Source organism: Bubalus kerabau, chromosome X (assembly GCF_029407905.1).
Source record: "Bubalus kerabau isolate K-KA32 ecotype Philippines breed swamp buffalo chromosome X, PCC_UOA_SB_1v2, whole genome shotgun sequence".
NCBI classification, from domain to species: domain Eukaryota; kingdom Metazoa; phylum Chordata; class Mammalia; order Artiodactyla; family Bovidae; genus Bubalus; species Bubalus kerabau.
The window spans coordinates 91,898,515-91,913,186 of record NC_073647.1 but is presented as its reverse complement, the minus strand read 5'-3'; the positions used below and the strand labels follow the sequence as shown (position 1 = coordinate 91,913,186).

The 14,672-nt window shown below is 33.7% G+C and overlaps 1 protein-coding gene across 2 annotated transcripts in view; it reads left to right on the top strand.

Annotated features, from left to right (window-relative positions):
• CHIC1 (cysteine rich hydrophobic domain 1) overlaps nt 1–10,832 on the top strand; it is a 42,348-nt gene extending 31,516 nt beyond the window's left edge. For both annotated transcript variants that reach the window (XM_055564494.1, XM_055564493.1), the window contains 3 exons: nt 8,566–8,622; nt 8,863–8,922; nt 10,228–10,832. In XM_055564494.1, coding sequence (XP_055420469.1) covers nt 8,566–8,622; nt 8,863–8,922; nt 10,228–10,278 — 168 coding nt within the window. In that variant the 3' untranslated portion in view covers nt 10,279–10,832. The remainder of the gene's footprint in view (nt 1–8,565; nt 8,623–8,862; nt 8,923–10,227) is intronic.
• Nucleotides 10,833–14,672: the final 3,840 nt, after the last annotated feature.

Below are 14,672 nucleotides of genomic sequence, written 5' to 3'. Positions count from 1 at the left end.
ATGTGTAGAGCTTCTCCATCTTTGGCTGCAAAGAATATAATCAGTCTGATTTCGGTATTGACCATCTGGTGATGTCCATGTGTAGAGTCTTCTCTTGTGTTGTTGGAAGAGGGTGTTTGCTATGACCAGTGCATTCTCTTGGCAAAACTGTATTAGCCTTTGCCCTGCTTCATTCTGTACTCCCAAGGCCAGATTTGCCTGTTACTCCAGGTATTTCTTGACTTCCTGCTTTTGCATTCCAGTCCCCTATAATGAAAAAGACATCTTTTTTGGGTGTTAGTTCTAGAAGGTCTTGTAGGTCTTCTTAGAACCATTCAACGCCAGCTTCTTCAGCATTACTGGCCGGGGCATAGACTTGGATTACTGTGATATTTAATGGTTTGCCTTGGAAACAAACAGAGATCATTCTGTCGTTTTTGAGATTGCATCCAAGTAATTCATTTCAGGCTCTTTTGTTGACCATGATGGCTACTCCATTTCTTCTAAGGGATTCTTGCCCACAGTAGTAGATATAATGGTCATCTGAGTTAAATTCAGTTAAGAATTGTTATGTCTTAGAAAGTTGACCCTTTTTCATTATGTAGTATCTCTTTATTTCTGAATATTTTCTTTACTCTGAAGTCTGCTTTGTTTAAAATTGCTAAAGTGACTCTAGCTTTCCTTTGATTAGTATTACTATGGTGTATCTTTCTCCATCTTTTTACTTATAATCTCTGTATGTCTTCATATTTAAAGTGGTTGTCTTGTAAACAGCACTTAGTTGTTTTATTTCTTGATCCCTTCTGACAGTCTCTGTTTTTTAATTGATATATTTAAACCTTTGATATTTAAAGTGATTATTGTTATAATTTGACTAATATTTACCTTGTTTGTTACTGTTTTCTATTCATTACTCTTGTCCTTTGTTCATATTTTTGTCTTGCAGTCTTTTTGCCTTCTGTTTAATTATTTTTGTATGACAGTATTATTTATCTTCCCTTACTATATCACTAATCCTACTTTTTAATCTTTTTAGTGGTTGCTCACTAAAGAGAGTTTGCAATATATATATATACATATAAAACCAATCCAGGTCCCCTTTCAAATAACACAGTACCACTTCCCATGTAGAACAATTACCTTATTACAGAATATTCCCAGCTCCTCCCTCCGATCCCTTATAACATTGCTGTCATTCACTTTACTTATCCATAAGCTATATTCATGGAATACATTATTGTTATTAACAAACTGCTATTAGATCAGTTGAGAATAGAAGAAATAAAAGATTTTATTTTACATCCATTTGTTTCTTCTCTACACTCTTTCTTTATGTAGACCCAGATTTCTTACATGTAGTGTTTTCAGTTCAGTTCAGTCGCTCAGTCGTGTCTGACTCTTTGCGACCCCATGAATCACAGCACGCAAGGCTTTACTTCTTTCTAAATAAAACTTTTTTTAACATTTCTTGCAAGGAGGGTCTAGTAGCAACAGAGGCCCTTAATTTTTTGTCTTAGTCTTTATTTCTCTTTGATCTTTGAAGGACAGATTTGCTGGGCACAGATGGAATTCTAGATTGGTAGTATTTTATTTTAAAACATTAAACATTTCATTCCACTTTTTTCTTTGCTTGAATAGTTAATAAGGAGGTGGCTAATATGACTCTTATCCTTGCTTCTTTATATGTAAGGTATTTTCTCCCCTGGCATGTTTGAACATTTTTCCTTGACTTTCTGTAGTTTGAATATGAGATAATTAGGTGTAGATTTTGGAGTATTTATCTAGCTTTGTTGGAGAAGGAAATGGCAACCCACTCCAGTATTCTCGCCTGGAGAATCCCATGGACAAAGGAACCCGGCAGGCTACAGTCCATGGGGTCACAACAGTCACGACACAACTTAGCGACTAAACTACCACCACCATCCGGCTTTGTATTCTGAGCTTTTTCTATCTATGAGTTTGATGCCTTTCATTAATTTGGGGAAATTGTATTGTCATTATTGCTTTAACTATTTCATCTCTTTTTTCTCTTTACCTTCTGATATTTCTATTATGTAGGGCTTCCCTTGTGGCACAGAAGTAGAGTTTCTATTATGGGTCTATTGCTCCTTTTGTAATTGTCCCATAGTTCTTGGATATTCTGTTTTGTTTTTCTTTTTTCTTTTCTTTTTCTTCTAGTTTTGTAAGTTTCTACTGATATGCCTTCAATCTTCTTTGGTGGTTTCTTCAGCCATTTCCAATCATTGATGAGCCCATCAAAGGCATTCTTCATTTCTGTTATGATATTTTGGCTCTCTGCCATTTCCTTTTGATTTTTTTCTTATAGTTTCCATTTCTCTTCTAACATTATCCATCTATTCTTTCATGTTATCTACTTTTTTTATTAGAGCATGTAGTATATTTTTCATAGTTGATTTATATTCCCAGTCTGATCATTTCAACATCTCTGCCATTTCTGAGACTGATTCTAATGCTTGCTCTGTCTTTTCAAACTTTTTGTCTTTTAGTATGACTTCTAATTTTTGTTTTTGTTTTTTTTAAACTTTACATAATTGTATTAGTTTTGCCAAATATCAAAATGAATCCACCACAGGTATACATGTGTTCCCCATCCTGAACCCTCCTCCCTCCTCCCTCCCCATACCATCCCTCTGGGTCGTCCCAGTGCACTAGCCCCAAGCATCCAGTATGGTGCATCAAACCTGGACTGGCAACTCGTTTCATACATGATATTTTACATGTTTCAATGCCATTCTCCCAAATCTTCCCACCCTCTCCCACAGAGTCCATAAGACTGTTCTATACATCAGTGTCTCTTTTGCTGTCTCGTACACAGGGTTATTGTTACCATCTTTCTAAATTCCATATATATGCGTTAGTATACTGTATTGGTGTTTTTCTTTCTGGCTTACTTCACTCTGTATAATAGGCTCCAGTTTCATCCACCTCATTAGAACTGATTCAAATGTATTCTTTTTAATGGCTGAGTAATACTCCATTGTGTATATGTACCACAGCTTTCTTATCCATTCATCTGCTGATGGACATCTAGGTTGCTTCCATGTCCTGGCTATTATAAACAGTGCTGCGATGAACATTGGGGTACACGTGTCTCTTTCCCTTCTGGTTTCCGCTATACATGATGTCCTAGGTAAAAGGAACTGAGATAAATAGGCCTTTAAAGTGAGATTTTATTTTTTGTTTGACTGTGTTTACTGTTTACTGTAGCTGTTACAGGGCTTCCCAGGTGGTGCAATGATAAAAAATCTGCCTGCCAATGCAGAAGACACGAGTTTGATCCCTGGGTCGGAAAGATCCCCTAGAGTAGGAAATGGCAGTACACTGCAGTATTCTCATCTGGAAAATTCTATGAACACTGGAGCCTGGAGAGCTACAGTCTGTGAGGTTGCGAACAGTTTGACACAAATGAGCACGCATGCACATAGCTATTAGAAATCGAAGGCTAAATGTTTCTTAGTGTCCTTGTTTTTGTCTGGCCTATTTTCCTTGGATTTCCCTACAGACTTCTTAGATATCATCTGAGATGCACAGTTCTTTTAATTGTATTCCTTGTATTATAATACAGAAGCCTTATTGATGTAGTGGTAAGGTGCTGGGGAAGGAGGCTTCCCTGGTGGCTCAGTGGTAAAGAATCCGTCTGCCAATGAGGGAGATGCAGATTCAATCCCTGGGTTGGGAAGATCCCAAGTACAAGGAAATGGCAACCCACTTCAGTATTTCTGCCTGGGAAATCCCATGGACAGTGGAGCCTGGCAGGCTACAGTCCATGGGGTTTCAAAGAGTAGGACACAACTTAACGACTAAACAAGGTGTTGGGGGACTGGACATGTTCTATTGTATTATGTCTAGGCTTAATTTTTTATTGAGACTGTGCTCCTGGGCTGTACCCTACAGAAGTGCTTCTCAGATTTTTTGTTGTTTTGTTTTCTCCTTTAGGTGGGACAGGAAAGCTAGAGGATGCTAGCGTTGTGTATTGCCTTCTCCAAGATTGGTTAGGCTCTAGTAATATCCCAGTAGATTAGGCTCTGGTACAGTAGTTTCTCTGAAGGGCAGGCTTTGCTAAGAAGAACAGAATGTTATGGGCATATATAAATGTGACTGACTGTTCTTCCCTTTCTTCTGCTGGAAGGATGAGGGGATTTTTCTGCAATCACTGTGAGAACCTGATAGGTCTCCTGGTAATAAAGTCATAAAAGTGTGGGAGTCTCCACCAAGACTGGACCCCTTTGGAATTTCGAACTCTCAAACTTGTCCCCACTGAGCTTCCAACAATTCATCAATTAAAGTTCAGGCATTGATATCAAACAAACAGCAACAACAAAAATTGCTATCCTAGTCCTAGTTCCCACAGAGTTTTCTCTTCTGCATTTCTACTCTGGTAAACTGTGCACAAGGTTTCCAGTTTCTCCAGATCTTCACCAACATTCACTCTTTTCCATTTTATTGATAAAAGCCACCATAATGAGTGTGAAGTGATATCTTATTGTGGTTTTGATTTGTATTTCGTTAATGACTAGTAGTGTTGAGCATTTTACATTTGCTTATTGACCATTTGTATATTAGGTACTTTGCCCATTTTGTAACTAGCTTGTTTAGTTATTTGTTGTTGAGTTGTGGCATATATATTCTTGTTATTAATTCCCTATCAGATATGTAATTTGCAGCTATTTTCTGCCATCCTTTTGGCCTGTGCTTCAGTGTCATATCTAAGAAATAACTGCAAAATTCAGTGTCGTGAAGATTGTCTCCTGTATTTTCTTCTAAGACTTTTGTGATTGTCATTCCTATGTTTAATTCTTTGATCCATTTTGAGTTAATTTTTGCATATGGCATAAATTTAAAATTCAACTTAATTCATTCACATATGGATATCTAGTTTTTGCAGTATTTAAAAGTCCTTTTTCCCCATTGAATGGTTGTCACTCTTGTCAGAAATCTGTTGACTGTTTATTTGAGGGGTTTATTTCTAGGCTCTCTGTTCTATTCCATTGGTCTATACATCTATCTTTATGCCAGTACTATATTCTTTTGGTTATTATTGCTTTGTAATAAGTTTTAAAATCAGAAAATGTGAGTCCTTTATATTTGTTTCTCATTTTCAAGATTTTTTGGCTAATAAGAGTCTTCTGGGGTTCCATGTGAATTTTAAGATGAAATTTTCTATTTCTATATAAAAAGTCACTGGGATTCTAATAAGGATTGCATTGGATCTGTGGTCATTTTGGATAATATTGTCTTCTTAACAATATTAAATCTTCCAATTTATGAACATGGGATTCTTTACATTTATTTAAGTCTTTAGTTTCTTTTAGTATCATTTTATAATTTTATGTGTACAAGTCTTTTGCCTCCTTGCTTAAATTTATTAAGTTATTTTCTTCTTTTGATATTATTAGAAATGTTATGTTTTCTTAATTCCTTTTTTGAATTGTTTACTGCTGTTATATAGAAATGCATCTGAATTTTGCATGTTGATTTCATATTCTGAAATGTTCCTGAATTTGTTAGCTAGCTCTAACAGGGTTTTTTGTGGATTCTTTAAGGTTTTCTACACATAATATAATGTCACCTTCAAAGAGAGATAATTTTATTTCTTTCTCTTTGATTTGGATGCCTTTTATTTCTTTTCTTGCTTAATTTCTCTGTCTAGAATTTCCAGTAATATGTTGAATAAAAGTGACAATCATTGTCTTCTTTCTGTCTTAGAGGAAAAGCTTTCAATCTTTAACCATTTAGTATGATATTAGTTGTGGATTTTTTCTTAACCTAAAGCCAGGGAGAGTGGGGTCTGCTAATATTCCCCATTTTTCATATCTACCCAGAATATGTCTGCCATAGGATGCTGGGAAGATAGCAACTGCCACTCAGTTGTCAGAGCAACTGTAACAGCTCACCTACAACATAGATGTGTACCAGAAAGAGGGACTGCATTCTTTGCCAACTATCCTGCCTATTTTTCAGAAGCTGTGGGTAGGGAAATAGGTGCTGCTCTCCTGACATCACCCACTTGATTTAGGCCTTTTATTGCACAGAACTATGGAAAATGGTATCTACCTATTTTCATTGTCTGCCCAAACTAACCAGAAGAACTGTTCTACTCCAGGTATCTGGGAGATGCGGAAACTGCCTTACACTGAAGCAGTTCTTCCACAAGGCAGATATGAGTATAGTGTCTAGCTCCAATGCCAAGGCTTCCCACTATTATTGCTTATTTCCCATAGATTTTGTTGAATAACTACTTCTCAATCTGTTGTAAACCCTTTGATCAATCTCTAGAACATTTGAATGATTGTACTTGATAATACTGATAAGCTTAATAGTTGTCTCTCCAGGAAAGAGATTTCCCTAAGGTCCTCACATTGACATTCTGGGTGGGCTCTTACTAACTTGATATTATATTTGACACATAAAAACTTTTAATTTGATTAAGTCAAATTTATCTTTTAAAATAGTCTTGCTTGTACCTTTTATATCATATCTTAAGAGGGCTTTGCCTAACTCAAGATTTAAAAGATGTACTCCTGTGTTTTCTTCCAGTTGTTTGGATGTTTCTTATGACTTGGTCTTTGATCCATTTTGAGTTAGTTTTGTGCATACACTACTTTAAAAGATAAATTTGACTTAATCAAATTAAAAGTTTTTATGTGTCAAATATAACATCAAGTTAGTAAGAGCCCACCCAGAATGTCAATGTGAGGACTGACTCATGAATATATATATATGGGATATTGTCCATTTATTTACCTCTTTTGAAATTTATTTTAGCAGTGTTTTTTGTTCTTTGGAGTTTTTATTTGGCCACACTGTGCAGCTTACAGGATCTTAGTTTCCCAACCAGGGATCCAACCCAGGCTCCCTGGACCACCAGGGAATTCCCTTTAGCAATGTATTTTAGTTTTCACCTTACACATCTTATACTTCTTTTGTTAAATTTATTCCTAAATATTTTATACTTAAATCTGTTGTGAATAGGGATAAATTAGGAGGATGGGATTAACATATAAAAAGAAAAATCTATTGTGAGTGGAATTAATCTTTTACTTTCTTTTTCAGATTGTTCATTGATAGTATATAGAAATAAAATTGATTTTTATATGTAAGAACCTTGTATTACTTTTCTGTCTAGCATAACAAATTTCCACAAACTTAATGACTTAACACTATTTTATTAATTCACAGTCAGAAGTCTAGGTACAGTGTGGCTTAATTGGGTTCTCTTATTCACAAAGAGTCGGACACAACTGAGCGACTTCACTTTCACATTTTTTTTTTTTTAATTAGAATCTTATAAGGCCAAAATCAGGGTGCTGGCAAAGCTGCATGCCTTTCTGGAGATTCTGGGAAATAATTTACTCCCAGGCTCTTTCAGATTTCAGAAATCATCTCCTCCTTAGACTTTCTATGTGACCTTTCCATCTTAAAGCCAGCAATGATGGTTCGAGTACTTCTTGTGTTTCAGACCCCTCTGGGTATTCTTCCATCAGCTGGAAAAAATTCTCTGCTTTTATGGGCTCATGGAATTACATTGGGTCTGCCAAAATAATCTAGAATAATCTCCCTATGTTAAAGGCAAATGATTAATAACTTTAATTACAATTGCAATGTCCCTTTTGCAGTGTAGTATAACATTCACAGGTGTAACTCCAGGAAGTAAAGATCATGGGGGCCAGAATTCTTATTTATTAGTTCAAGTAATGTTTTAGATTCCTTAGGGTTTTCTCTATACAAGATCATGTCCTCTGCAAATGAAGATGGTTTCATGTTTCCTTTTACAATTTGGATGCCTTTATTATTTTTGTCTAATTGCCCTGACTATAACATCTATATGCTGTTGAATAAAACTAGCGGGAGGAGACATCTTGTCTTGTTCCTAATCTTAGGAGGAAAATATTTAGTCTCTCTCCATTTATTGTGATTCCCTGATGGCTCAGATGGTAAAGAATCCACCTGCAATGCAGGAGACCCAAGTTTGGTTAAAAATAAAAAATGCCTAACAGTCTTTAATTTTAATGTTTTGGAACATTTTGCAAACTTTTCTTATTCCTTTCAAAATACATGCACTCCAAATGAGAAACTCAGCCTCTGTCCTCCTGTTTACTACAGTGCTGCTTCTCTTGTTTTTACTTTTTCCTCTAAATACAAATTTTTCAACTGCCTGATTTTGTACTTCTTTTCAGTGTAAATTTTGATATGTGTTGGTTTGTTTTACTCAACTTGTAGACCTTGACTACTATTTGTCAGGTATTATGCTAAGAACTCTGATAGGAAAACATTTGATGAGTAATCAGATTAGCTTGGCATATTATATGTATATTAAAAAACTAACCTTGTGAAAAGATATACGAAAGTCTAGATTTAGGTTCATAAATGGACTACTAGCAGTACTAGTAATGTTTTTATATAGTCCGTTTAATGGACTCACAACACAGAGTAATTTGTACATGTTTTGTTTTGAAAAGAAAAGGCAAGAGGAGAAAATAATGGGATCTTACAAGTATGCAGAAGAATATACACATAGTTTACAAAGCTCTTTATCTTGTAACAAAGTCTTATTCTTTCTCATAGACCAGAAGATCAATTCAGAAGTTGTTAGAATGGGAAAATAACAGATTGTATCACAAGGTAAGAAAGTTTAAGCAAATAAGTATTCCATTCATATTTGCATTAATAAACTGAAAAAATGGAAAGTTTTCAGCCACAAAAGCATGGATTAGAGAATACTCACTTTTTAATATTTATTCTTTACAAAGTGTTTTTAAAAGTATCTTATTCCTGGATTGTTGTTCAGTGGTTTATTCTAATGTGTAGGTAATAATTAATATAAATTGTTGTTAAAATTCTTAACAAACTTTACCTTCTTAGCTTGCTTTGCACTGGAAGTTGACTAAAAGGAAATGTGAAACTAGCAATATGATGGAGTATGTAAGTATGCAGTTATCTTTAATTGCATATTTTTGGATTCCATCCTGAATGTTACATTTTACTATATTTATCATTTGTCACATCTTCTTTCTACCTTTTTTCTTCTCAGCTTGAACTTTTGTCATTTGGAACATAGAGGTTTCCTTCCACATTTTTAGGTTTGTAGCCAACATAAAATATCTTGAAAGCTGACAATTATTTATATCTTAGAAAAACTTTAGCTACTATGCTCAGATGAAAACATGGTAAAACCTTAATCTTCTTCTAACGCGGGTGCAAACCATAACACATGTTGATAGGCACAGATGAACAAATATTCCTAAATGTAATCTTGTCAAAACTTACATAAAATAGGAATTGACTTCTGGATTCATATTCCTGGCTTTTTTTTCCCCTTAGCTGATATTTATTAATAGCTTTCAGTGAAGAATCTATAGATTCTAATTTTTTTAAACTGAAAGATCTGCGATCTTAGTTACAACGCATAAAGTCACATATAGCCAATGTGACAAATTGAGTATCATTAACATTCAAAAGAATATGAAATTTATCCAAACTTTAAGTTGCTGCCATGTAATATATATTTAATAATAAACATTCCATTTCTATTTCATAAGTAAGGATTATTATGTATCTTTCTCCACTTTGAATAGTTTTGAGGATAATGAGCAAATGACCACAAATCTAAAATTCTCTGTAGGTAAAACCTTGTATAAATTATTGTAACTTTATGTAACTTTATAAATATATTGTTTTTATTCCCAAACCTTTTTTAAATTAAAATGTTTTAATCAATCCTTTTGAACACTATTTTTTACAAAAAAGCTTCTAAAAGATAGTAATACTCAACCAATATCAGCTGTTTTAATTGAAAAATATATAAATGTAATATAAGTGAAGGTATTTTTTTCTAATCCTAATAAATTTTTGTTAGAGATTCTAATAAAATTTGTATCCTTCCCATTTAATCCCTTCCACTTTGCTACAAAAAAAGGGAACCAAGGGAAAATGGGAAAGACATTAAAATATAATAGGGTTTGCTTTTCTGTTAACTAAATGGTTACTGTAAATCAGATAATAAAAACTATGAGCTATAGCAAGTAATTATGTTTTTCAGTTTAATTGCCAATCTAACGATAACTTGTGGTAAGTTCCTTTTGTAACTGTTTTATATATTTCACTTGCTTTATAGTATAAGACTAAAACATAGTCCTGTAAGAAATGATTATAGACTTTTTGGGTTATGTATAAGTTACAGTAAATGAAAATTTTGTCAATATATTCTTGTTTATTTTTATTTTACAGGTAATACTAATAGAATTCTTACCAAAATATCCCATATTCCGACCTGACTGAGGAATTTTATTCAGTCACTTCTGTTTTACCTGTCATTTCCTACCCTTAGTGCCTTGTAGATGATTTTGGAATGAAGATGGTCTCCTTTGCTGTTTTCAATTTATTCTTTATAATGGTAGAATATTCTCCTCACACTTTTCATTTGTGTTGGTTTAAGAAGAAATTTTGCACATCCTTTTTGTTGTTGTTAAATGAGGCTTGTATTTTGCACTGTCAATTTTTAAATAAATACACACACATATATATGTGTGTGTGTGTATATGTGTATATATATACATATATATATATATATAGTTGACACTAAATATAACATCAGTGCAGGTGTTTAAAAAACAAAAACATGTTCTGAGCATGCTGCCTTATAATTTTCATACTTACTGTTTCTAAATATGCGTCATTTTTCTAGGCTATTTAATGCTCTGTAATCCCTTACTGAACATACATAAATAAGCTTCTGGTAGCTTTTAGAAACGGTTTTACTCTTACCTGCTTTTAAAGGACATGCAATTAATAGCACTGGTTTTGTTCTGCACTTTGCTTAATTATCACTTACATTAGTGGATAAAATATTTAAACTCCTAAAGACCTGTAAATATTGTTTCTTTGCATAAAGTAAAAAAATGTGATATGTCATGGTTTACAGAATGTACTGTTATTCTTAATATGTTGCCAACAATTCTGCATAAATTTTAATGTGAATGAAGTTTGCAAGCATCCTTTTGAATGTATAGATTGTTAACATGCTGTGTTATGGCAAAGCCATAATAAGTATGTTAAAAATTTCAGGTGTGGGCAGGATGGCCCTTTGTAATGAGAAGATTAAAATTGAAATCATTGTCTGAGATCTTCTGCATTGCACCTGAAACCAAGAACCTTATTTTTTCCATTTAGTTCAATACATCCCATTTTGTCCTCCACTTACAAAAGAATTCATTTGACGTCTGACACATTTCACAGCCTCACTCTCCTCATTTGTCTCCCTTTATGTATCCTTTTCTTCACTTGGAAATATACAGGATTATGACCTTTTAAGGAGTGTCTCAAGTTTCAGGTGTTTTAGGAAGTATCTAGACCCCACCCACCCCACTCCAGTACTCTTGCCTGAAAAATCCCATGGACGGAGGAGCCTGGTAGGCTGCAGTCCATGAGGTCGCTAAGAGTCAGACACGACTGAGTGACTTCACTTTCACTTTTCACTTTTATGTATTGGAGAAGGAAATGGCAACCCACTCCAGTATTCTTGCCTGGAGAATCCCAGGGATGGGGGAGCCCGGTGGGCTACCGTCTGTGGGGTCGCACAGAGTCAAACACGACTGAAGCGACTTAGCAGCAGCAGCAGCAGCAGCAGACCCCATCCCCAGGAAAGCCACCGCTAACCCCTTTCTGGAGTTATGATCCACTTTGAGAAAGAGAGAGCTAATTGAAAAGCTCTACCTAAAGTGGCAGATTCATAATTGATTAAATACTCTTAATCCTCATTTTGGGGATCTTTTGTAAAGGTATGGATACAATTAATGAGGAAAGACAAGAGTTTAACTAAAATATTTTAATTTCTAAAGTAGCCACACATGCAGCCTTTTCATTGGTATGTGCATATTTCTCCATTTCTCTTCACATTGGAATAAGAGCAGGCACTCTTAATTCTTCTAGAATTTGAGTTTTTAACATAATGAAAGCTTTACATTGCATTAGTTCAACTGCAAATTTATGTCTGTATGCAGACACTATTTGTCATTCCTAGTGTTAAAAATAAAAGTATCTGAGACTGAATAATATTTTATTTATTATTTTAGTCTATTAGTTAACTTTTTTAGGCAAACATTAATCCCAATGAAGAAAGCAATCATTTTTTTCATACAAGGTCAAGCCTTTTAAAGCCACTTTAAAAATTTATGCCTAATTTGAAATCCACAGTCCTGGACCAGTAAAAGAAGAGGGGAAAAAAGAGATTTTTGATATGTGATTATAATTGCATGAACAACTTTTCCACCTCTCTCTGTAGAACCCTGTTACCCCCATACCACCCAGAATCTCTAACTTTTAATATATTGTGTGTGCCTGCAAATATCATTTGTCTGTCTGCTGCAAAATTGAAGGTGTATTTTTATAGACAAAGTGGAAACCTCTGAAAATGTATACCAAATGTCTTGTTTTATAGATAAATTCGGGAAAAATTGTATCTGTGGTTTATGTTCCAGCTAATATCATCATGTTTAGGTTTCAAATTGTGACAGTTTAATACCAAAATTGATTTCCAGCATAATACAAAATTTCTAATTATCACTGATAGAATAATTACTTTGAGTCAACCATTATAATCTCATTTTTTTCCTGTAAACTTAGAATTTGGCCATATGATGGTCATAGTAACTTTTTCTGCCATGTATAGATCACACTTGTTTTGCTCAAAGAACAGCAGGAAGTGGTGAATTGTTTCTATAAAACAAATATTGAGAAAGGAATAGAGTGCATCTGGAGGTAACAGAGTATATAATTCAAGTTACAGTAGTATTTATCATAAAAAAATTTACCAGCATGTGTAAACTTAATTTTAAAACCTATTCTAATAACTCTTAAATTTATTATCTTATTATTCATTATGTTGATTGACTTATTTTCTTGAACTACTCAGAAAATACCCAATTTTTTTTCTTTCTTCTATGACTGCTTTTTCAAGCTCTTTTCCTTTGGAGGGAACTAATTAGCAGTTGAGTATTTTTGAGTCCTTCAAGAGATTTGTTTTCTTTTCAGTGATATTGGCAGCAGTGAATGCTGAAATGACAGAGTACACTGTGGACATTAATTTCTCACTCACTGACTTTTTTCTTATATCCTCAGGATAGAGCACGTCAAGTTAATGAAGTATTTTTGTGCCAGTTGTTTTTAGATTAAAGAAACAAATTTGAGTTTTCTTTGTTATATAATATTGATTTATGAAACCTGCTATGGATGTTTCCAGAGAAAATAACATGTATCTGCTGAAGTATATAAATCTTACAAAGTTTTGAGGTTACAAGTTAAAACTGTTCCTTCTCTGACTTTCCATTATGCATCTCTACCCCCATAAATTGTGTATAAAATGAAATAAGCTTTAACATTTTTAAGCTACTCTTTGATCCTTTCTACCCTCTATACTAATCTAGGAAGAAACCATTGTAGTCAAATGTTAGAAGTAGATGGAGAAGTGCCTTGTCCTCTTTGAATAAAGATAACATTTTATGTTGAAGGAAGCAGAACAAATGAATTGGTAAATCATTACGTTAAAACCATCCTTTTCAGCTAAGTATAATATAAGAATATTTTACTAGTATATTGTATTTCTTCTATTTCTTATTTAAAGCCTATTTCCTGGGTTTTCCCCAATCATGAGATATATTAGTGACAAAATATTACAGAACAGAAGTATCGGGCACTTATAAAACTAGTATAACTCTAATGCTAGTAAACATGTAATTTAACATGGTCCTGAAAAAGCAGTAGTCTTTGACTGAAGCTCTACTAAAGCCTACTGAAGTATTTAACATACTGTTCATGTTATCATGACCTATAAACACTAATGTCTGATCAGTTAAGCAAACTGTTACTATTTAACACTCTACCATTTTAATGAAATTTATTCTTGTTTTATCATAATTTGAGTGAAGTTCCATAACATTTGTAAGTCTTCAAACGGGTTTTTTTTATGTAAAATCTCTTTAAAAATCATTACCATTTTAATTTTGTTTATAAATTACCACTCAAAAAATCAGGCCTCACTACTTAAAGCCTCCAGTTTTTTATTAGAATTAACTATATTGACCTGAGAGGATATATAGAAATTTGTATACACCCATTTAATTGGAGAAGTTTCACATAGTGGAAATACTTTTTGCTAATTTGATAATAAGATGCTCAAATTCACTGAAATTAAGTCCTCTTATGCTTATAAAATTGTACTTTAATCCATTGTGTAACAATTGTCAAATCCTTTGGGTTACTTTAAATGATGAACTGTTGGAAAATTTTCCCTAGAAAAAATAATGAATAGATTTTATTAATAATACCTGTCCATGTAATATGTGGAATATATATATGTATGTGTGTGTATATTATATATACACATCTTCCTATATTGCTCCCAGTTTCTCTTTTCCTGATTCTGAGCCAGCCTTTTCATTTTTATGATGGCAACCTGAGAATATGTTCCATTTTCTGTGGACTTTGTCAGATTCATACTATATGAGGAAATGATCTAATGTGCTCCAGGCAAGTCACTTACATTACATGTCAGTCTCTTCATCTGTAAAATCATGGGATTTAACCTAGAGCTGGACAGAAAATAGAGGTCACCTGACATTCTGTGATACTAGGAATCCTTAGGAAGTTTTTACTCTACAAAATCTCAGAATGCTTTT